Genomic DNA, 25,550 nt, shown 5'->3' with positions numbered 1-25,550 from the left:
CAAGGACCTGTGGCGCTACTTGATATTGAGGAAAGTGCTAACGTGTATAGTAATTAATAATACGTTTTATTATAAAAGAGAATATACAGACAAAATGTTTAAAATCAACAATGGGTAGTGATAAAAAAAAAAAAATGGGAGAGCAGCAAAAATGTCAGTACCAAGTCTGTGGTTGGATAAAGGTTTCAACAGATAAGGTATCTGGGCTGCACTGATACAATCCATTTTACACAAACAACACCCAAATTAGAGGGAGCGCAGACCACACCACCCCCCTGAAAAAAACCCCATAATTATTGGATAGGTCTGATCAAAAAATCTGTGAAAAAGTAAAAAAAAGCTTACGATACCCACACATTTTTAACTGGCGCAACATTTTCGGGGCTAATTGGATATCCCCCATGATGCAAATTTACATTTGCAATCAATGTAAATCAGTCTAAAACGATGTTGCATTTCACAGGCTAAAATGCATATTTACTAACATTTTTTAATTAATAAAGCTTTTAGCCCCTGAAACATAACATAGATTAGATTAGTTTGAAATTGATTAAAATTGACCTTTATAAATTTACTCCTAAGTATATCATTATTTCAGTAGCCATAGTGATGCTTTCTATAATCCAAGTTTGAGAAGATCTCTGAATAACTTTGCTTAAATTGCTATAATGCTGTATTAGTTATATATGCAGGCCTCATGAGGAACATATAGAGATAATGTATCCCAAAGAATCAATATTGAATTAATGTTTAATTTGTAGATATGCAAATAAAATAATCTCATATAGTATGTAGTATAAGCAAAGCTGCTATTTTTCAGAATGCCTATATTCTATGTGCGACAGCGGCTGTATCTGCATAAGGAATGCTATGTTACAGTGTTTTCCAGGAAAAACACAAACATGCCTGTATTCTGAGTGTGACAGCGGCTGTATCTGCATAAGGAATGCTATGTTACAGTCATTTCCAGGAATAACACACAGAGAGACAGCAATGGAAAAGGAAACAGTGAGAGAGACTGCAGGGGAAAAGGAAACAGTGACAGAGACTGCAGGGGATATGGGGACAGTGAGAGACTGCAAATATAACAAAGCTTTAACAGAATCAGTAAATGAAAAACGGCATTAATTAAATTCAGGAAAAAAGGAATGCTACGAAAAAAATGTGCCTCTCACAAACACATTGAACACAACAACTCAAGACACTTTTTAGATTTAGTTATTATGTTCCGAATATCTGTCCTAATAAAGGAAAATCTCTTGCTGTAAATAATTTCAAAGAGTAATGGTATTCCTCCCTTTTCATAGTGCTCAAAATAGTAAAAACATGTGTAATCATATTTTGCACCATTAAAGAATATTAAGGGCCCATTTCTCATTAATCGCATATTCAAAGCAATGGCCCTCATTCCGAGTTGTTTGCTCGCTAGCTGCTTTTAGCAGCATTGCACACGCTAGGCCGCCGCCCTCTGGGAGTGTATCTTAGTTTAGCAGAATTGCGAACGAAAGATTAGCAGAATTGCGAATAAATAATTCTTAGCAGTTTCTGAGTAGCTCGAGACTTACTCCTACACTGCGATCAGCTCAGCCCGTTTCGTTCCTGGTTTGACGTCACAAACACGCCCTGCGTTCGGCCAGCCACTCCCCCGTTTCTCCAAACACTCCTGCGTTTTATCCTGGCACGCCTGCATTTTTCCATGCACTCCCAGAAAACGGTCAGTTTCAACCCAGAAACACCCACTTTCTGTCAATCACACTCCGATCACTTCAACGATGAAAATTCTTCGTTCGGATGTGAGTAAATCTACTAAGTTTTGTGCTAAAATACTTAGCGCATGCATGCTGCATACCATGCGCATGCACATTTTTGCCTTAATCGCTCCGTTGCGAAAATCAGCAACGAGCGAACAACTCGGAATGACCCCCAATATTAACACCCAGCAGTGGCGGCTCCAGATGTGGGGCTGCAGCGCAGACCAAAATTCAAATAGGGGAACCACACCAACTGCCAGTGAGTCAGTTTGGAATGGCAGTTGGTGTGGTTCCCCTATTTGAATTTTGGACTTGCTGCAGTCCCACCTCTTGAGCTGCCGCTGGCATCCAGTATAACATTTCAATATGCAATCACATTGGTGCCATGTATCATGGAGCACCTGCAGGTATGGATGCTCTTTCAGAGCCCATCCCTGAGATGTGCTGTAAGGGCTGCCGGGGCGTCTGCGCATCACTGCACATGCAATGAGGCCACTTCCAGGGAGGGTTTCCGGGAGAACTCTCTGCCAGCCGGGTATGCGATAGTACCTGCGGGTGTCAATCTTAGGAATAGTACCTGCAGTGTGTGCGGGGTGGGTCCCCCTGGACCCCGGGGCCCATGGGCCCCATACACGCTGCACCCATTATAGATACACCAATGATGAGAGGGCTGCTAGAGTGAGGCAAAGCCCATCCACAGGGACAACACGCTCCCATCCCACCTGCCCGACTCCAGCCTCTGCTATTAACAGCAAGTCTTATATGCACAGACAGCAATATGGCAGGGAAGGGGGTGGCACATACACAGTGCAGCAGCGGCCATAGTGCTGCAGAATTGTACCAGAATGGGGAGCACAAGGCACCCTGCCCCCCAGCCCAGCCTGCCACTGGCGACTAGAAGGGCTGCTTAACGTGCTTGAAGTGAGATGACACATCTGTAGGAGGAGTGATGGTATGCCACAATGAAAAAATAGTTTCTATGACACGTTTGAAGGCTGGGAGGTCTAATGGAGTGAGAGAGGAAAATACCTGAATCTGAGTGTGGAAAGTGATGGTTAGGGTGGTGGTGAGGCACCAATACTCACTAGCTGAGCAAAGGGAGCATGAGGGAATATATGAGGAAATGAGGCCGGAGAGGTAGGAATTTAGGAAGTAGAGGCGTGATTAAGAGGTTTCTTGTGAGGGAATAGTTTCAATTTGCTTCTGGGTAAGGGAGGGGGTGTATGAAGCCATTGGAGAGACTGTCAGAGGGAGCACAAGAAGTAGAGTGATGACAGAGGGATATGAGGGGGACAACAGGGTTAAGGCTGAAGCAGGATTATGGGGGAGTAGTAAAAATATGAGTAGATTACAGTAATCAAGGCACCTAATGATAAGGGAGGGATGAGAGTTTATTACTGTAGCTTGCACAGTGAGGGATGACCTGATTCTGGAAACATTGCAGAGGGTTAAATTTCAGGATTGAGGCGAGGACTTTTTTTAAAGTCGAATCGGCATTGCCGAAAATGGGCCAAAAATCAGTCAGAAATGCCCGCAAATTCAACAAAACAGGTGTATCGGTGGGCAAATTTGCCGATCCACCTTTTTTCCGACAAGTCAGCACTTCTGACAAGTTGTAAAAATGGCACTGGACTTGAATAGGCCGAATCCAGATTCAACATAAAAAAAGTCGGAAAGTACATTTCAGAAAGTGCTGTGCCATTCAGGAGGAGATTGCTTACAGACTGGGCGAGCGATAAAATGGAGAGAGCTAAGGAATGAGTCAAGCAGCTCATAACTGCCATGTTACACTCTGTGTTTGAAAAATGACAAGAGCTGACTGGATAGTAGTTTATGTTTCTCCACTTTATCACTCTGTAGTGCATCTGTCCCAGGAAGTTACATGGGAGCGAACAGAGGGCTATAAGTAAGGGGAAGAGGGTTAGAGATGTGTATCATTGGCATAGAGGTTGGACAAAGAATACAAAGATGTGTTAATTTTAGGACTGAGATACTATTATTTACAGGTAATATACTGTGTCAGTGCTGTTGCTAGTATCATTATTATTATTATTATTATTATTATTATTATTATTATTATTAATCTACTATATAAATGCGAAAATCCGTCCTTCTGTCTTTCTATATAAATCCACAGTTTACAAGCAAGAATCGTGAAATTTTACATACAAGTGTATTAAAACACGGCGGAGGCAATTAAACCAATTAGAAATCCATAGCACCCCTGGGGGGGAGACAGCAGCACAGAGTATATCAGCAGACAGCATAACTCCAGAATTGCTGGAGCAATGTACTCCAAAATTGGTACACATATGCCTTACAATCTGGGAACAAACACTGTGGGGGAAAGACACCCCTAGCACCCCTAGGGGTGAGGCAGCAGCACTGAGTATTTCAGCAGACAGCAAAACTGTGGAAGGCCTGGAGCAATTTACACCAAACGTGGTACACATCTGACTTACAATCTGAGAACAAACTCTGTGGGGGTTAGACACCCCTAGCACACCTAGAACAGCAGCACAGAGTATTTCAGGAGACAGCATAACTCCCGAATGCCTGAACCAATTTACAACAAACTTGGTACACATATGACTTACAAGCTGAGAACAAATACTCTGGGGCTAAGACACCCCTAGCACCTATAGGGGTGAGGCAGCAGCACAGAGTTTTTCAGCAGACAGCATAACTCTGGAATGCCTGAAGCCAGGCTGCATGTGACAGGGCCAGTGACATGATGTGAGGAGGGGAATGCAGGTAGCACAAACCCACACACTGGGGGTCATTCCGACCCATTTGCACGCAGCGGTTCTTCGCTGCGGTGCGAACGGATTCATAACTGCGCATGCACGGCGTGCGCATTGCGCGCGCACGTCGTTGCCCGGCGTGTCCAGGCTAATGGAGGGCGGATGTCTGATGTCAAAGCCAGGAGGAACGTCGCTGGATCCGTCGCACAGGGTAAGTAGAACCAGCCTTACTCTTCAGCAGCACAAAACTTCTTTAGCTTAGCAGGGCTGCACAAGCGATCGCAGCCCTGCTAAGCTAAAATACACTCATAGGCGTGGATTAGTTGATCGCACCAGCAGCAAAAAGTTGCTGGCTGCAATCAACTCGTAATGACCACCACTGAGAGTTATATAGTGGAAGTAGCACGGACCCCCAGCAGCACAGAGTATATCAGGAGATACATAATGTGCTGTGCTATATAAGAAACTGTAAAAATATATATGTTGCTGCCTCCATTCCCCTCCTCACTTCATGTCAGTGCCCCTGTGAAATTATCGATTTTTTTACAGTTTCCTATACAGCGCAGCTCACTATGTATCTCCTGATATACTCTGTGCTGCTGGGGGTCCGTGCTACTTCCACTACACCCCCCCCCCCCAAAAAAAATAATAATAATAATAAAAAATAATAATAATAATAATAATAATAAGTATAATTAAAACACAAATAAATATATATATATATATATATATATATATATATAAAATTCCAGGGCTGGCACTCACTTTCAACAAAGAAACTCAGCCGGTGCCCTCACAAAACAATATGATACCTTCCCTTTGGTGCGGCACTCCAGGCTTAACAAACACACAAGACGCTGTTGTATATTAATGTTTCAGTATTTAAACTGTCATCAGGATAACCTGGTTGTGTGCTCAGGGCTGCCGGAGATATGCAGTCTCCATGAAAGCTCCCCTGTCAGAGGAGCCTGCAGACTCCAGTGCGGAATGCTGCAGCATGAGTGACAGTGACTCATTCACTGTCACTGACTGCAGACAGCGTGCCCTCATCAGTCCCGCGGTCTATGCGCAAGGACTCAATCCCACTGGCCAGACTCCAGTCTCCGTCCTCTCTCCCTCTTGCAGCAGCCAGCATCGTGCGCGGGGCCATCAGATCATTTTGGCTGTGGAAACAGCCTCCCTAGTGCCACCCTCATTCCAGCACCTGGGGCGCGTGACCCCCTAGCCCCTCCCTAGTTACAGCCATGCTTGGGGGACCTAAAAGGGGTCCGGTAACTACACAGAGTGCGTCAGGGAAGCAAGGTATGCCTATATACTAGATCTCCAACCAACGTAAATTAGCGAACAACTATCATTCTCATTTACCATCCTCATCCCGTAGCGAAGCATGGGTATTCAGCTATCTACAATGTTATTTATACTGTATGTTTAATATTTAAATTTTTGTAAACAGACATTCTTAAAATCCCGGGCAATGCCAGGTACTCCAGCTAGTAAAAATAATAATAATAATAATAATAATAATAATAATCATAATAATAATAATAATAATACTATTAATAATAATATATTTTAATAGTTATTTTACAATATTTTGGTTTTTATAAAAAAATAAATGACCCTAGCAGGTCTCAGACCACTTTAGTACGATGATATGAATGCTGCTCCATTCATAAGTCCCTATACTGTACATCCTCTTTTTGGTGACCCTGGCAGCTTGTCTACATCAAGCAAGTACTGAGGTTACCTTATTACTATTATTACTAGAGGGCAGGGGCGGATTGGGAACAAAAAGCGGCCCTGGAAAAATTTGTACTAGTGGCCCCACATGGGCAGCACCAGAGGTGTAAGGTCTAGCCATGGGCCTTGGCAGCAGCACCCTCCCCCCAAGACTTTCCAGATAGTGGGGATGTCCAGCATCAAGGGGAAGTTAAAAGGAAATAAAATAAAATGTTATGAGCACATTATATGATACACCTTCAGAATTTAGGAAACTATATAAATCTTTAGAAAGATGTATTTTCTTGCTTATTATACCAACAGTATTCCAATCACTATTCACTCAATCTTATATGTCAGCCAAGAAGGGAGACAGAGCATACACTAGATCATCTGCAATCACAGGCTAAGTGGCAAATTAGCATCTTATTCATTATGTCTATAAAAAGGACCACAAGTCCTCAAACAAAACAGGCCCCGCGGGTGCGTTGGCCCACCGGGAATCTTCCCTGTAAACCCTATGGTCAATCCGCCTCTGCTAGAGGGCAACATAATTTTAATTCAAAAGAACAAGCTGGCCCAATTTTATGATGTTTACAAACACTGTACAGTAGTTACACATCTTTGGGTCGTTTGCCAGTGTTGGTTATGTAAGAATGCATGGTCTTTCTTTCCAAGTTACCACAAAGTTCAGCAAGTCATTACTAGCCTTTTGGCACGTATGTTTTCAAACTGTTGCAATGTAATTTCATGTTGACTTTCTGAACTGACAAATCTGTGTGTCATTTAATCATTTGAATGTATTAACAAAAGTAATAGACATTTTGTAGCTGGTGAATTCGGTTAGAGTTTATTTAGTTATGTCCTTAGAATCTGACTCATTCTGTAAATCTCTAGTTACTGTATATACTATATTGTGTAGTCTTCAACGCATCCAATACCATAGCTGCCAACCTTCCACAATAATCAGGGACATCCCTAAGTTTTAACAATATGTCCCTGGATATTTTTATTGCCACAGTTGTGCTTATTTTCTACTATTGACCACTTCCTCTTTGTATTGTGATTTCAGGTGTGTCCATCTATTCATATTCTCTGCATTTTCCACATTTATATCTAATGAAGTGGAGTTTTTCAAGTATAAAACTACATAATAACCACTTTGACATTGGCTGTTATCTCTCAACCTCTCCGGATGTGTCTCCAGGGCCATCTTTTCATATGTGCTCAATAGGCCCTTGCCCAAGGGCCCCAAAAGTATAAGGGCCCTAGGCTGATACCTGAGGGTCCCCTTTTTCCAGAGGTACCATACTGTATTTTTGAAAATCATCCCTGGGAACCAGATATATCCGACTTCAAAGCACTGGCCCCCATCCAAGCCTGTTAATTGCTCTTCCCAGCCAGATATCTCAGGTTCTGTCTGACTTAGAGCTTTTCTGAGGGTACACTTAAAAAGCTGGGACTCTTCACTTTCGGTGGACACTGGCAGCTTATCTCTACTATGGCCATAACCAGAGATATTAGCCTTCCAGCAGCTGGTCCCTGCTCCAGCTTAACACGCCTGGTATGACATTTTATATTATTGTTGGTGGATTGCTCTGGCTCCTGAACTCTGATCCCCAAGTTCCCAGTACCTCCTGAAAGGTGGGACTCTCTAGTCTTTTTACCCTATTGAAAGCTTTGAAATCTATGTCCAGCAACTGGAGATATCTGCAGTCAATACACAAGGTGGGAAGCTGCTCAATCAGATTGTAATGTCACTCAGGTGCTAAAAGGGGAGGGGTAATTCTGTGTAGGAAAAAAAAAACTGTGTTCCCTAATGCACACCGAGTGAATAATATTACTATATAATAATAGTCAGATAATACGGAGATCTTAGTTGCGTATATCTGCAGATATAGGGTTAAGCCCCCAGGCCGATCGACAAGGCTTCTCCGTCACTGGGGGTCCCTAATACTAGGTATGGGCCAGGGGTGCAGGACCCCACAATGTCGGCACAGGCCGGCCACCCCAGGTCAGCACACAGGTGAAAATTAATAGGGGTTAGTAAGAAGCACAGAGGTGCTATGTAAGTGGTGTGATTAAAAAATATATACAAAGTGATAGGAAAAATAATAAGTGTTAATAAAGTGTTAGGGTGTGCCGACCTGCAACAGCCCACCCATACCGACACAGGGGCCACTGCACCCCACACCCACCCCATAAATAATTACATATAGATATCTGGGTTAAATTCCCAGTGTAAGGCCACATGGTAATGGCACCTACAGCATCTGAGAGCCAGCTTACCTGGGGATACCCCTGACTTCCCCTATGGCACTACTAGAGTCAGCAATCCCTCCTAATGCTGACCCATTTGTGCCTCTCTATATACAATACACAAGGTGGGAAGCTGCTCAATCAGATTGTAATGTCACTCAGGTGCTAAAAGGGGAGGGGTAATTCTGTGTAGGAAAAAAAAAACTGTGTTCCCTAATGCACACCGAGTGAATAATATTACTATATAATAATAGTCAGATAATACGGAGATCTTAGTTGCGTATATCTGCAGATATAGGGTTAAGCCCCCAGGCCGATCGACAAGGCTTCTCCGTCACTGGGGGTCCCTAATACTAGGTATGGGCCAGGGGTGCAGGACCCCACAATGTCGGCACAGGCCGGCCACCCCAGGTCAGCACACAGGTGAAAATTAATAGGGGTTAGTAAGAAGCACAGAGGTGCTATGTAAGTGGTGTGATTAAAAAATATATACAAAGTGATAGGAAAAATAATAAGTGTTAATAAAGTGTTAGGGTGTGCCGACCTGCAACAGCCCACCCATACCGACACAGGGGCCACTGCACCCCACACCCACCCCATAAATAATTACATATATATATCTGGGTTAAATTCCCAGTGTAAGGCCACATGGTAATGGCACCTACAGCATCTGAGAGCCAGCTTACCTGGGGATACCCCTGACTTCCCCTATGGCACTACTAGAGTCAGCAATCCCTCCTAATGCTGACCCATTTGTGCCTCTCTATATACAATACACAAGGTGGGAAGCTGCTCAATCAGATTGTAATGTCACTCAGGTGCTAAAAGGGGAGGGGTAATTCTGTGTAGGAAAAAAAAAAACTGTGTTCCCTAATGCACACCGAGTGAATAATATTACTATATAATAATAGTCAGATAATACGGAGATCTTAGTTGCGTATATCTGCAGATATAGGGTTAAGCCCCCAGGCCGATCGACAAGGCTTCTCCGTCACTGGGGGTCCCTAATACTAGGTATGGGCCAGGGGTGCAGGACCCCACAATGTCGGCACAGGCCGGCCACCCCAGGTCAGCACACAGGTGAAAATTAATAGGGGTTAGTAAGAAGCACAGAGGTGCTATGTAAGTGGTGTGATTAAAAAATATATACAAAGTGATAGGAAAAATAATAAGTGTTAATAAAGTGTTAGGGTGTGCCGACCTGCAACAGCCCACCCATACCGACACAGGGGCCACTGCACCCCACACCCACCCCATAAATAATTACATATATATATCTGGGTTAAATTCCCAGTGTAAGGCCACATGGTAATGGCACCTACAGCATCTGAGAGCCAGCTTACCTGGGGATACCCCTGACTTCCCCTATGGCACTACTAGAGTCAGCAATCCCTCCTAATGCTGACCCATTTGTGCCTCTCTATATACAATACACAAGGTGGGAAGCTGCTCAATCAGATTGTAATGTCACTCAGGTGCTAAAAGGGGAGGGGTAATTCTGTGTAGGAAAAAAAAAAAACTGTGTTCCCTAATGCACACCGAGTGAATAATATTACTATATAATAATAGTCAGATAATACGGAGATCTTAGTTGCGTATATCTGCAGATATAGGGTTAAGCCCCCAGGCCGATCGACAAGGCTTCTCCGTCACTGGGGGTCCCTAATACTAGGTATGGGCCAGGGGTGCAGGACCCCACAATGTCGGCACAGGCCGGCCACCCCAGGTCAGCACACAGGTGAAAATTAATAGGGGTTAGTAAGAAGCACAGAGGTGCTATGTAAGTGGTGTGATTAAAAAATATATACAAAGTGATAGGAAAAATAATAAGTGTTAATAAAGTGTTAGGGTGTGCCGACCTGCAACAGCCCACCCATACCGACACAGGGGCCACTGCACCCCACACCCACCCCATAAATAATTACATATATATATCTGGGTTAAATTCCCAGTGTAAGGCCACATGGTAATGGCACCTACAGCATCTGAGAGCCAGCTTACCTGGGGATACCCCTGACTTCCCCTATGGCACTACTAGAGTCAGCAATCCCTCCTAATGCTGACCCATTTGTGCCTCTCTATATACAATACACAAGGTGGGAAGCTGCTCAATCAGATTGTAATGTCACTCAGGTGCTAAAAGGGGAGGGGTAATTCTGTGTAGGAAAAAAAAAACTGTGTTCCCTAATGCACACCGAGTGAATAATATTACTATATAATAATAGTCAGATATATCCGACTTCAAAGCACTGGCCCCCATCCAAGCCTGTTAATTGCTCTTCCCAGCCAGATATCTCAGGTTCTGTCTGACTTAGAGCTTTTCTGAGGGTACACTTAAAAAGCTGGGACTCTTCACTTTCGGTGGACACTGGCAGCTTATCTCTACTATGGCCATAACCAGAGATATTAGCCTTCCAGCAGCTGGTCCCTGCTCCAGCTTAACACGCCTGGTATGACATTTTATATTATTGTTGGTGGATTGCTCTGGCTCCTGAACTCTGATCCCCAAGTTCCCAGTACCTCCTGAAAGGTGGGACTCTCTAGTCTTTTTACCCTATTGAAAGCTTAGAAATCTATGTCCAGCAACTGGAGATATCTGCAGTCAAGCAAGCTGCCCTCCCCCGGGAAAATTTTGAATATTATGCCCACTCCAGTATCCACCCCTACACTGCATATTAAATGGGATGCATTGTGTGTCCAGACCGCTGGTCACTATACCGACCAATTCAGAGCCTGACAGTCGGCATGCTGACTAACAGGGACTATTCCCACTCATGGGTGTCCACAACACTCATAGAGTGGGAATAGAACCTGTGGCACGCCACTGAGCCTGCTGCATGGCAAGTGCAGTGAGCCACCGTGCCCGCAACGGTCTTTGTTGTGCTCACACCCTGCTGGCATTCTAAAGAACGGGATCCCGGCATCATTATGATGACCAGCCGGATCCTAAACGCCGGTCACCCGAACCCAATCCGTATTAAACACGCCTTACCACCCTGGAAGTCATGTACTGGGCGCCCCTTCATTCATCCCAATGCCCCCTTCTACAGTTTAGTGTTCTCCCTCCCACCCCATCTCCCACCAGTTGTGCAGTAAAGCAGTAATTAGCAGAAATTACTGCTCCAAGTCCTACATGCCGAGAGGAAGATAGAACACCCCCTACAGCCTGCGGGACATCAAAGCTGCCGCTGATAGCACCCCACACACCTACCACTGGCGCGTGGGAAGGGGCCCCAGTGCATTGCTTTGCCCAGGGGCCTACACTGCTGTTAAGATGGCCCTGACAGAGACACACCTAAAGGGGTTGAAAGATAACAGCCAGCATCCAACTCCTGCGGTGGAGGCAGGCCCAGCAACAGGGGGGTCAAAGGGGACAGCTATGCCGGGCCCCATGGTTCAGAGGGGCCCTGAGGCAGAGGGGAACAAAACACGGGTGCTGGAGGGCCTGTAAATAATCTATATTCATTGGCCACTCTGCCGGCCTGCCAGTCAATTAAGAAAGAAAAAAACAACTGTGCACACCATCGATACCCCCCCCCCTTTCCCCTCTCACTTGGTCTGCTCCGGTGATCCCACCTCGATGCCGATGTCACAACGAATGATGCTGCGCCGGCCCTTCTGCAGCTGCCGCCGAGGAACACAGCTTCCTGAGCCCAGGCAGATCACCTCATGCCGGGTACATCTTCACAACAGCAGCGTCACCCGCAGCCCCACCACTGTACCCTGGCTGAGGAGCAGAGCATCCTGAGCCCAGGAAGATTGCCTCCCGCCGGGTGCATCTTCCCAGCAGCAGCATCACCTGCAGCCCCACCGCTGTCCCCTGGCTGAGGAGCAGAGCATCCTGAGCCCAGGAAGATCACCTCCCACCGGGGACACTTTCACTGCAGCAGCGTCACCCACAGCCCCACCGCTGTCCCCTGGCTGAGGAGCAGAGCGTCCTGATCCCAGGAAGATCACCTCCCACGGGGGACACCTTCACTGCAGCAGTGCCACCCGCAGCCCCACCGCTGTCCCCTGGCTGTGGTGAGTTCCTCTTGGGTCCTGGCTCCGAGTACCTGGAAACCCCCCCTGATGAGCCAACATTTTGATTTTTGAGACGGAGACAGCAGTGTCTCCATCTCAGTAAAAGCCGCGATCGCGTACACGACCACGACAGCGGAGCTGCTGCAGCAGAGAGCTATGTAGCTCTCTGTATAGAGAGTGTCCTGGGGAGCTGCTGGCTGCGCATGCTCAGCCACAGCAGCTCCCTCCGTCGTCCACACAGCGCCGCCTGTCTGCCTCCCAACCCCTGATGGTACAGTACTGTGTGTATGCAATATGTACTGTACACAGCATGTAAAGTTTGTGTGTACAGTATGTATGTGTGTGTGTTTCTGTGTGTGCTTGTGTATGTATGTATGTACAGAGTTATGCTGTCTGCTGAAAAACTCTGTGCTGCTGCCTCACCCCTAGGGGTGCTAGGGGTGTCTTACCCTACAGTGTTTGCTCCCAGCTTGTAAATCATATGTGTACCAAGTTTGTTATAAATTGGTCCAGCCATTCGGGAGTTATGCTGTCTCCTAAAATACTCTGTGCTGATGTTCTAGGGGTGCTAGGGGTGTTTAACCCCTACAGAGTTTGTTCCCAGATTGTAAGTCAGATGTGTAACAAGTTTGGTGTAAATTGCTCCAGGCCTTTCACAGTTTTGCTGTCTGCTGACATACTCTGTGCTGCTGTCCAACCCCTAGGGGTGCTAGAAGTGTCTGACCCCTACAGTGTTTGTTTCCAGAGTAGAAGTCATATGTGTACCAAGTTTGTTGTAAATTGCTGCAGGCATTCTAGAGTTATGCTGTCTGCTGAAATACTCAGTGCTGCTGCCTCAACCCTAGGGGTGCTAGGGGTGTTTTAACCCTGCAGTGTTTGTTCCCAGATTGTAAGGCATATGTGTACTAATTTATGAGTACATTGCACCAGCAATTACGGAATTATGCTGTCTCCAGAAATACTCTGTGCTGCTGTCCCACTCCTGTGGGTGCTAGGGGTGTCTAACCCCCACAGACTTTGTTCATAGATTGTAAATCAGATGTGTACCAAGTTTGTTGTAAATTGCTGCAGGCATTCCACAGTTATGCTGTCTGCTGAAATACTCAGTGCTGCTGCCTCACCCTTAGGGTTGCTAGGGGTGTCTTCCCCCCACAGTGTTGTTCCCAGATTGTAAGGCATATGTGTACCAATTTTGGAGTACATTGCTCCAGCAATTCCAGAGTTATGCTGTCTCCTGATATACTCTGTGCTGCTGTCTCCCCCCTAGGGGTGCTAGGGTTTTCTAATTGTTTCAGTTGCCTCCACCGTGTTTTAATACGCCTGTATGTAAAATTTTCACGATCCTCGCTTGTAAACTGTGGATTTGTATAGAAAGACAGAAGGACGGAATTTCGCTTTTATATAGTATATATATATACAAACAAATATAAAACCACAGCACTCGCCACCCCAGAAGCGGGGTGCAGTGTCTGCATTCACCACTCATAGGGTGGGGTGCATGTAGCCCATGGCCACCTACTTAAATATATACAAACAGAAAATTCAGCACTCACCATTGCAAGCTCACTTATCCTCACAACATCAATAAATAAATGACGGGGGTTTAGTTAGTGAATTGGCCAATGCACAGAAGCCTGCAAACTGCTCGCTAAGGTGGGGTACCTTGGCGAGCGGTTTGCAGGCTTCCGTGCATTGGTGCTGGGATGCACGGAAGCCTGCATTTGCAGGCTTCCGTGCATCCCAGGGCCCCCCGCCCCAAAGAAATACATGTACCGGGCCCCAATATTTCTGTTGCTGGCCCTGGGTGGAGGACGGGTGATTAATCCATCTTGTACTGCCTAACACCAAAGGTGTAAGTGATTTACTGTGGGTCTGTACAAGACTATTCAGTCCATTTCACTGTGTCTATATTATGATTTGCCTGGAGTAAAGGGACTGCATCTAAATGAACTCTTCTCCCTAACTCGTATATAGGCTGGGACAGAAAACACATTTTTTATATGTTTTAGCTATGTCATACAGCATTTTTAAATGCATGCACGGTATTAGTGCTGATCCACCTCCTACGGCAAAGTTACATAGTAATTGTCAACAATAATATTGTTTTTAAGTGTGCATATTAGATTTTCTGTATGTAAATATAAAAATAAAAACAAAAAATATAAATACATGACCATTTGTTTCTAATTGTTTTTCACCCAAGCGTGCAATCAAATTAGCAGCGCAAGGTATCCCAATAGATGCTCATACTGCATCAGCCTAAAATTAACATCTGTCGGGTCAGTTGTTAAAACTCAGAAATGTATGGTTTTGATGTTAACCTTTTTAGCCGTACAGATACTTAAATTGTGCAACTAAAGCTGGCCTAGGATTATCTGTTCAACATCCAACGAGTTGTCTGGTTGTAAAGAAAATCTGGTAATGTATGGGAGCAAATGACAATCAACCATTTGCTACCAAATGTCAGAAAACGGTCAAAAATCTAATGGATTTAACCAATTTATTTGAACGACCATTTTTGTCTGTTTTCCAGTGTTTGGGAGGAAATGGTCAATTGTCATTTGCTCCCATAAATTACCAGATTTTATTTCCAACCAGGTACCTAGTTGGATGGTTGAACAGATAATTCTAAGATGTATGATCTTTAGTTAGCTACATATACTTGCCTTAATACAATTCCATGTAAGTTAAGCAAGTTAAAATGCCACAAGATGGCGCTCATTGCCAGTTTTATCTTTTTTTTTTTACTATTTGCAGATAACACAAAGCTGATAACATGTTCATGAGCGGGATCAGTACGAAATCCCGCTGGATCGGATCCTGGCGGTCGGAATACCGACACCGGAATCCCGACCAGCACAATACCGATAGGAGGGCGAGCGCAACGCAGCCCCTTGCGGGCTCGCTGCGGGTGTCACCGACCTAGGTTGGAGGTGTTGTGAACTCGGGTGTTCTCCCGATGGTAGGGGAGAGGAACCACAGTTGGGTCGGAACAGGGATGGCTTAATATAGGTCTTCCTCATACAGGACTCTGACAGTAAAGCTTGGTGAAAATATTAAAGAACTTTATTGCAGGAAGAGAGCAACACAATGTCACATGGCAGAGAAGGAACGTATGGGGAAATGTCCAGGCCTATAGGGGAACTTGTCAACAATGCTAAGGATTCCAGGTAAAGAAGTACTTGTGAGTGTTGGTACAAGATAATAATGACTGAAGAACTTGTAAGTGATGTTTTTAAAGATACCGGTGATTTGAAGAACTGGTGAACGGTGGTTAAAGACTCTGATGATTTGAAACACTTGTGAGCGGTGGTTAAAGACACTGATGATTTGTAGAACTTGAGAACGGTGGTTAAAGACACTGATGATTTGTAGAACTTGAGAACGGTGGTTAAAGACACTGATGATTTGTAGAGCTTGTGAACGGTGGTTAAAGACACTGATGATTTGTAGAGCTTGTGAACGGTGGTTAAAGACACTGATGATTTGTATGACTTGAGAGCGGTGATTAAAGACACTGATGATTTGTAGAACTTGAGAGCGGTGGTTAAAGACACTGGCAACTTGCAAAACTTGGGAGCGGTGGTTAAAGACACTGATGATTTGTATGACTTGAGAGCGGCGATTAGCCCGCAGCACACGCAGACTCCAAGAAGCACTGGTGATTGGATTGCAGAGAAACACACCAGCCGCAGTATACGCTGACTCCAAGAAGCACTGGTGACTGGATTGCAGAGAAACACACCAGCCGCAGTATACGCTGAACTGTGCAGCAACTGGCACCTGGAAGTGCCGGAGACACTGGGGTACGACTGCAGAGAGATACGTCGGGAACAAGAGCACTGGCATCCACGTCAGGGGAAAAGACGATACTCAGGCGCCGAAGCTCTTCCCGGCGTCTGACTTTGAATCTCGTGCCTCCGCTGGATTGGCGGAACAGTCCGATGACGTCACCTGCTCCCCGCCCACGCGATGCCGGGTGTCATGGCGGTGCCCCTGCCACGGGAAACCGCCGGGAGCCGCGCCAGCCAGACGCCGGAGCCCGTGGACCACCGAAGGCGGAGGCCGCAACACAGACCAGCAGGCACGCAGGGGTAAGCGCGGTGAACGCCGCCTATGGCATGTGACAGTACCCCCTCCTCCAGGAGTAGCCCCCGGACACTTTCCAGGTTTTGTTGGATGTCTGGAATGGAAGATCCGCACCAGTCGGGGAGCCATAACTTCAGTAGCCTTGATCCAGATCCTCTCCTCAGGGCCAAAACCTTTCTACTCCACTAAACACTGTAGATTCTTGTGAAGATAACGAGAGTCAAGAATAGCTTTGATTTCAAAGTCTGTTCCAGCTTCAGGCTCTGCAGAGGTTGGCCTCGGGGACTTTAAATGGAACCGGTTTAAAATAAGGGGGCGAAGGAGAGAAAGATGAAAGGAGTATGGTATCCGGAGGTAGGAAGGCAATCCCAATTTGCAGACAACCGGATTCAGGACTTGTAACACGGGGTAAGGACCAATAAACTTTGGGCCGAACTTCATAGTGGGCACCCTTAACCAGAGGTTGCGGGTGGAGAGCCATACCCTGTCACCAACCTTGTATTGGGGAGCTGCTCGTCGCTTCCTATCCGCAAAGAACTTATAGCGGCCGGAGACTCTCTTGAGATTAGCATGAACTCGACTCCAAATTTGACTGAAGTGCCGAAGAGTAGAGGCTGCAGCAGGAACATCCTCCGGAGGACAAATGGGTAGTTCAGGAACTTGAGGATGGAACCCATAATTAATGAAAAATGGGGACTCACCAGTCGAAGAGTGGTACAGATGATTATGTGCAAACTCGGCCCATGGCAACAGTTCCACCCAATCATCTTGCAAGGGAGAGAGATAAACACGGAGAAAAGTCTCTAAATCTTGATTGACGCGTTCAGTTTGCCCGTTGGTCTGTGGATGGTAAGCGGATGAAAACTTGAGTTTTATTTGTAAGGCCATACAGAGAGCTCTCCGGAATCTTGCAGTGAATTGTACCCCCCGGTCAGAGACGATTTCCTGAGGTAAACCGTTCAGGCGGAAATGTTCTCGGATAAATAACAAAGCCAACTTGGGCGCTGATGGTAACCTGGTCAAAGGTACAAAATGTGCCATCTTAGAGAAACGGTCGATAATTACCCAGACAGTATTGTGACCCTTGGAGAGGGGCAATTCAGTGACAAAGTCCATAGAGATATGGGTCCAAGGCCTCTGAGGAATGGACAGTGGATGCATCAACCCCGCAGTAGGCAAACGAGGAATTTTGTGCTGAGCACACTGAGGACATGAGTTGACATAATCTTGAATATCCTTCTTCATAGTGTCCCACCAGTAAGACCTTCGTAGAAACTCCCACATCTTTTGGATGACCTGAAAACTTGGAGATATGAGCCCACTGCAACAACCTTGGTCGAAATTTAGCTGGCACAGACATTCTCCCAGGAGGAGGACCCAGAGTGGTGGGAGCCGCCGACATAGAAACTGGACTGAGAATCAAAGCCTTCTCAACGGAATTCTCCTCATCTGAAGCTGTTAAGGAACGGGATAAAGCATCAGCCTTGGTGTTAAAAGTCCCAGCCCGGTACTTAATGACAAACGAAAACCGAGTAAAGAAGAGCGCCCATCTAGCTTGACGGGGATTCAAGCACTGGGCCGTCTTGAGGTACAGCAAATTCTTATGATCAGTGAAAATTGTAATTAGGTGTTTAGCACCTTCCAAAAGATATCTCCATTCCTCCAAGGCAGATTTTATTGCCAAAAGTTCTTTGTCTCCAATGGTGTAATTCTGTTCCGCAGGAGAGAATTTGCGAGAATGGAAACCACATGGATGTAACTTCCCATCTGGAGCATACTGCGAAAGCACGGCACCTATACCTACCGTGGAAGCATCAACCTCCAAAAAGAATGGTTTTGAAAAATCTGGTTGCTGAAGTACTGGAGCAGACATAAAGGTTGCCTTTAACTGAGCGAAAGCTGCTATAGCTTCGGAGGACCAATGACTTGGGTCAGAACCCTTCTTGGTTATGGCAGTAATAGGTGCCACGACGGTAGAGAATCCCTTTATGAATTTCCGGTAGTAATTTGCAAAGCCCAGAAATCGTTGTACCGCTTTCAAAGAAAGAGGCTGAGTCCATTCCCGGATGGCAGTGAGTTTCTCTGGATCCATACGAAGCTCCGTGCCCGAAATGATGTAACCAAGAAATGGAATAGAAGAAACCTCAAAGGTACATTTGGAAATCTTGCCATAAAGATGATTCTCTCGTAATCGAAGAAGTACCTCCTTGATCTGTATTCTGTGCTCTGTGAGATTTTTAGAAAATATCAGAATGTCATCCAAATATACGACGACACTTAGGTATAGCATATCCCGAAAGACTTCGTTAATGAATCCCTGGAAGACGGCAGGAGCGTTGCTGAGGCCAAACGGCATTACCAGGTACTCGTAATGCCCGTCCCTGGTATTGAAGGCCGTCTTCCATTCGTCTCCCTGTCGGATACGTATCAAATTATAAGGTCCCCTTAAATCAAGTTTGGTGAAAACTCGGGCTCCGCGAACTCTATCAAAGAGCTCCATAATGAGCGGCAAAGGATACTTATTCTTAATGGTGACATCATTTAGACCACGATAGTCAATACATGGTCTTAGCCCTCCGTCCTTCTTCTTCACAAAAAAGAAACCCGCCCCCGCCAGGGAGGTAGAGGGGCGGATGAATCCTTTCTGCAGATTAGACTTGATATAGTCCGACATAGCTTGGGTCTCGGGTAATGATAAGGGATAAGTGCGACCCCGAGGTGCCATTTTCCCCGGAATGAGCTCAATGGGACAGTCCCAGGGTCTATGCGGTGGTAGCAGAACAGCCGCTTGCTCCGAGAACACGTCAGAAAACTCCCGATAGGCCTCCGGAATGAGCCCTTCATCTGACTTGGAAGATACACGGAGCGGATAGACAGGGGTGAGACAATTTGAATGACATAAAGGACTCCAAGATGTTATTTGTGTCGAACTCCAGTCGACGTGAGGGTTGTGAAGTTTAAGCCAAGGAAGGCCAAGAACCAGATCGTGGGGCATCTCCCGAATCACTAGGAACTCCAGATGTTCTTAATGCAGAGCTCCCACTTGCAGTATGATTGGTACTGTACAACTTGAAATCAGACCGTTAGAAATTTGGGTACCATTGATAGCAGTCAACGTAATAGGTCGTTTGACCGACCGTAGCTGAAAACCCAGATTCTGAGCACAGGAAAGGGAAATAAAATTTCCTGCAGCCCCTGAGTCCAGCAGAGCCTTAATGGGTTTGGCTATTGACTCGGAGAACAGAGACACGGAGAGTAAACAGTCCACTGACGGAGAAGGTTTAGAAGAAACCCCTAGCTCGACTCCTCCGGAACAAGCTAGGACTGCCCGTTTCCCGGACGAGACTTGCAAAACTTGAGAAAATGATCCGCGGCTCCACAGTAGAGGCAGAGTCTACCCTCACGATGACGCTGACGTTCTTCTGGGGACAGCCGAGATCGATTAATCTGCATGGGTTCATCAGGACTTGGAATAACTGTTTGCTTAGACGGAAAAGATCGTACCCTTGATCGATCTGACCAACTACGTTCGCCACCTCGTTCCTGCATGCGAAGATCCACCTTTACACAGAGCGAGATCAACTGTTCTAAAGAATCCGGCAAATCTCTAGTGACCAACTCGTCCTTTAGACGATCGGAGAGCCCGTTCCAAAAGGCAGCCCGAAGGGCATCATTATTCCAACGCAGTTCTGAGGCTATGGTCTAAAAAATTAATCACATACTGTCCCACTGAACAAGAGCCTTGTCGGACACGAAGCAAGTCTGAAGAGGCAGCGGTCGTCCTGCCTGGCTCATCAAAGATCCTCCGGAATGACGCAATGAAATTGGTGTAACTAGAAACCAATGGATCAGATCGCTCCCATAACGGAGACACCCAATCCAACGCTGAACCCTCGAGCAAAGAAATAATGTATGCCACCTTGGACCGATCAGTAGGGAAGTTATGTGAAAGAAGTTCAAAGTGTACCTCACACTGATTGAGAAAACCACGGCAATTCTTAGGATTCCCATTATAGCGAGAAGGAGTAGAGAGCTGAAGGCGTGTCCTGGTTCCAGAGGAGGATGGAACATTACTAGAAACAACCACTGGAGCAGGTACTGGAGCTGAGGCCGGTACTACTGAAGCCAGAGAAGTCTGAATTTGATCCAGCTGGCCAGACAATTCCTGGAGATAATGCATCACCTGGCCCTGTGCTGCTTCCTGACTTTGTACTCGAGAAATCAAGTCCTGGATGGTACTTGCCTCTGAGCTCCGATCCCCCGGGTCCACGAGGCCTGAGTATACTGTCACCTAGGTTGGAGGTGTTGTGAACTCGGGGGTTCTCCCGATGGTAGGGGAGAGGAACCACAGTTGGGTCGGAACAGGGATGGCTTAATATAGGTCTTCCTCATACAGGACTCTGACAGTAAAGCTTGGTGAAAATATTAAAGAACTTTATTGCAGGAAGAGAGCAACACAATGTCACATGGCAGAGAAGGAACGTATGGGGAAATGTCCAGGCCTTTAGGGGAACTTGTAAGCAATGCTAAGGATTCCAGGTAAAGAAGTACTTGTGAGTGTTGGTACAAGATAATAATGACTGAAGAACTTGTAAGTGATGTTTTTAAAGATACCGGTGATTTGAAGAACTGGTGAACGGTGGTTAAAGACACTGACGATTTGAAACACTTGTGAGCGGTGGTTAAAGACACTGATGATTTGTAGAACTTGAGAACGGTGGTTAAAGACACTGATGATTTGTAGAGCTTGTGAACGGTGGTTAAAGACACTGATGATTTGTAGAGCTTGTGAACGGTGGTTAAAGACACTGATGGTTTGTTTGACTTGAGAGAGGTGATTAAAGACACTGATGATTTGTAGAACTCGAGAGTGGTGGTTAAAGACACTGGCAACTTGCAAAACTTGGGAGCGGTGGTTAAAGACACTGATGATTTGTATGACTTGAGAGCGGTGATTAGCCCGCAGCACACGCAGACTCCAAGAAGCACTGGTGACTGGATTGCAGAGAAACACACCAGCCACAGTATACGCTGAACTGTGCAGCAACTGGCACCTGGAAGTGCCGGAGACACTGGGGTACGACTGCAGAGAGATACGTCGGGAACAAGAGCACTGGCATCCACGTCAGGGGAAAAGACGATACTCAGGCGCCAAGGCTCTGCCCGGCGTCTGACTTTGAAACTCGCGCCTCCGCTGGATTTGCGGAACAGTCCGATGACGTCACCTGCTCCCCGCCCACGTGATGCCGGGTGTCATGGCGGCGCCCCTGCCCGGGGAACCGCCGGGAGCCGCGCCAGCCAGACGCCGGAGCCCGTGGACCACCGAAGGCGGAGACCGCAACACAGACCAGCAGGCACGCAGGGGTTAGCGCGGTGAACGCCGCCTATGGCGTGTGACAGCGGGCACACTAATTTATTCTCCCTCAATGGGTGTCGTGGACACCCACGGAGGGAGAATATGTCGGGATTGTGCCAGTCGGGATTCCGGTGTCAGTATTCCGACCGCCGGGATTCCGTCCGTCGGGATCTTGACCGCATCCCTCATAAGCAGGCTGTAGCACAGTGCTTGGTTGTATAGGAATAGGTATATTAGCAACAACACGCATATTGTAAAACTTTAGTCTTTATCATCTCGCATTTGCATGATTGCAATCTTTTATTTATTGGAATTCTAATATAAATAAAAAGGTATGTGTTCAAATATTCTATGACTACATAGCTTCTATGTTGGTGCTTGTGAGTCTGGCTTGTAAAGAATTTTTTTGTAATTCCTCTTCCTTCTCTTCTCAGAATAACTCTACAAGGTCAATGTATCAGATGGCTTTGTACATCACCAGCAATTTTGCCATCCAAGAAGCTGGATTTATTACATAGCTTTTTGGAATGTTAAACTTGAATTGCCGGCTATGTGTGGAGGTTTCAGACTTGTCAAAAATGTAAAACCGCTAGTGTGAATAAGGAAACGCTGCAATTTAAAAAATTGCCTTTGATAATTGGCTGACTTCCAAGCATTAATAACACAACAAGTGATGCCTACCTCACTGGCATTACTGCCTTCTATTACGTGATAGGAGGTTCATGAATTAATGGTTGCAGGGAGCATAGGAGTGGAGAAATTAGTGGCGTAAATTGCCTACTAATTACTGATAGATTGACTTATTTTGTGTCTGTTTTGTCTTGTTCATTATTTTTCGGTAAAATTAATTGGTCCTTGTCTTTTGCAATTTGGGGAAAATTCAGTTAGCTCAGGGTTGGACTCGCCCACCGGGGTACAAGGGAAACCTCTGGTGGACTCCACCACCTCCTCTAGGGCTCAGGTCCCAGGCTATGCAGTTGAATTAAACATTATACATATTTTGCCTAATACTGCACAGCACTATGGTGTATTCTCTACAGTGCATTGCTGTGATAATTGTGGTGCATTATTATTATTTATTACCAGTTATTTATATAGTGCACACATATTCCGCAGTGCTTTACAGAGAGAATATTTGGCCATTCACATCAGTCCCTGCCCCAGTGGAGCTTACAATCTATATTCCCTATCACATGTACATGCACACACATTCATGCTAGGGTTAATTTTGTTGGGAGAACATTAACCTAGCAGTATATTTTTGGATTGTGGGAGGAAACTGGAGTACCCGGAGGAAACCCATGGAAGTACAGGGAGAATATACAAATTCCACACAGTTAGGGCCATGGTGGGAATTGAACCCATGACCTCAGTGCTGTGAGGCAGTAATGCTAACCATTACACCACAGGTTCTCAAACTCGGTCCTCAGGACCCCACACAGTGCATGTTTTGCAGGTAACCCAGCAGGTGCACAGGTGTATTAATTACTCACTGACACATTTTAAAAGGTCCACAGGTGGAGCTAATTGTTTCACTTATGATTCTGCAAGGAGGCCTGCAAAACATGCACTGTGTGGGGTCCTGAGGACCAAGTTTGAGAACCTGTGCATTACACCATCCTTACTGCCAATTATCATGCATGCACTAGCAGTATTTAATATATATATTTATTAAGGGGCACAGATCTATAGTAATGGTTAGACAAACCAATGCAGTGACTGGCCACACCTTCTCTGGATGCTGGTGACACCTCTAAGTATGGGCCCCTACTCCTGCATTTCCCTGGTGTGCCCTTCATACCCCAGTCCGACACTGAATTAGCCACAATAATTGTAGGGACAATATGCTGGCCAAACCAAATAGAGCCTGTTTTATCAACCAAAAAAGATTACCTGTTCTTGGGCAAAAAACATAGGAAAAGTTCATGGACCTAGGGGGGGTCATTCCGACCTGATCGCACGCTCCAGTTTTTCGCAGCGGTGCGATCGGGTCTGAACTTCACATGCGCTGCGACCACAATGCGCAGGCACGACGCTGCCCGGCGACGGGAAACGCCGGGCAGCGTGGGACCTTACGAAGTAGGCAATCGCAGTGGCGATCACACGGAGATTGACAGCAAGAAGGCGTTTCTGGGTGTCAACTGACCGTTTTCTGGAAGTGCCGTGGAAAACGCAGGCGTGTCCATGCATTTGCAGGGCGAGTGTCTGACGTCAATTCTGGGTCCTGAGAGGCTGAAGTGAGCGCAGTGGCTGAGTAAGTTCAGACCTACTCAGAAACTGCACAAAAACTTTTTGCACAGCTCCCCTGCACAAGCGATCGCACACTTGCTATGCTAAAATACACTCCCCCATAGGCGGCGACTATCTGATCGCACGGCTGCAAAAAACTGCTACTGTGCGATCAACTCGGAATGACCCCCTATGTGTTTTCACTGCTGCAATTGTGCAAAAACAGGGCACTTATCAGGGATTTTACAATTGCATTCAGCCCATACTTGCCCACTCTCCCTGATACTGCGGGAGGCTCCCAATTTTTTGGGTAGTCCCCTGCACCCAAGGAAGAGTGGGCAAGCCTCCTGCATCCTGCCCACTTCCTAGTGAAGTGGGCAAAATGGGGGATAAATTAAGGCTTAATGACGAGATTCTATTTGACCTAATAATGTGACTGGTCCAGCCCCTCACCCATCACCATCCACCCGCTTCTCCTCACCGGGCTTCTCCTGGAGAGGAAAACGAAAATGTTGGAAAGTATGATTCACCCCTTTGTCTTATTTGTGTGTGATGGAGGTGTGTGTATTGTCAGTGTCTTTCTTTCTCTGTTTTGTGCAGGCAAGACAAAATCTGACAGGAATCCCATGCTACTAACACATGTGGACTTCCATTTTGCAGCCTAAACCTTAATCGTCAGAAAACTATTTTATTTATATATTTGTTTTTTTTGCTTTTTGTTCCAGAAACCTGCCACTATCTATGCTGATTTCTATGCCACTGGTGACAGTAATCTATGTAATGACAAACATTGCATACTATACGGAGTTAGAGATGAATGTTATTCTGGACAGCAGTGCAGTGGCTGTGGTAAGGCTTCTTATAAAGTGCACGCCCTATCAATGTCACCATTCACCTATTCAAAAGTTTATCCCTGATTGCCCACATTACATTACATTGTATCTGTTTATGTAGGAGATTAATCTCATTGCATTCTATAGCTTTCTTGCCATGAAATATGGCTACCGTAAGTGAATTAGAGGAAGCAGACAGAGCATATAATGTTGCTAACAAAATGTGTCTCTTGTCACTATAATTTAATTGACAGATACAGTATATTGGGCCTAATTTAGACCTGATTGCTCCTCTGCGAATTTGCAGAGGTTTGCGATCAGATAGTCGCCGCCCAGACAGAGTGAATACCCGCCCCGTGCCAGTCTGCGTACGCCGTGCTTTGAAAACACCGGTCAGCTGCAAATCCATTCGCAACTCACTCACCTTCGAGTGGTTTTTCCAGACTTACTTCTACAGTTCAATAGGAACAGGCTGCCGGAGCTGACGTCACACAACCTTCCTGAAAACGTTTTACTGACACTCCCAGAAAATGTCCCACAAACGTGT

The 25,550-nt window shown here is 46.0% G+C and overlaps 1 protein-coding gene across 2 annotated transcripts in view; it reads left to right on the top strand.

Annotated features, from left to right (window-relative positions):
* The window catches only part of LOC134928043 (Y+L amino acid transporter 2-like), a 154,267-nt gene that overhangs the window by 62,263 nt on the left and 66,454 nt on the right, over nt 1–25,550 (top strand). For both annotated transcript variants that reach the window (XM_063923280.1, XM_063923279.1), the window contains exon 5: nt 24,896–25,019. In XM_063923280.1, coding sequence (XP_063779350.1) covers nt 24,896–25,019 — 124 coding nt within the window. The remainder of the gene's footprint in view (nt 1–24,895; nt 25,020–25,550) is intronic.

The sequence above is a fragment of the Pseudophryne corroboree genome, chromosome 5, assembly GCF_028390025.1.
Source record: "Pseudophryne corroboree isolate aPseCor3 chromosome 5, aPseCor3.hap2, whole genome shotgun sequence".
Taxonomy (NCBI): domain Eukaryota; kingdom Metazoa; phylum Chordata; class Amphibia; order Anura; family Myobatrachidae; genus Pseudophryne; species Pseudophryne corroboree.
The sequence above is the reverse complement of the archived record's forward strand: the minus strand, read 5'-3'. Positions and strand labels throughout refer to the sequence as shown.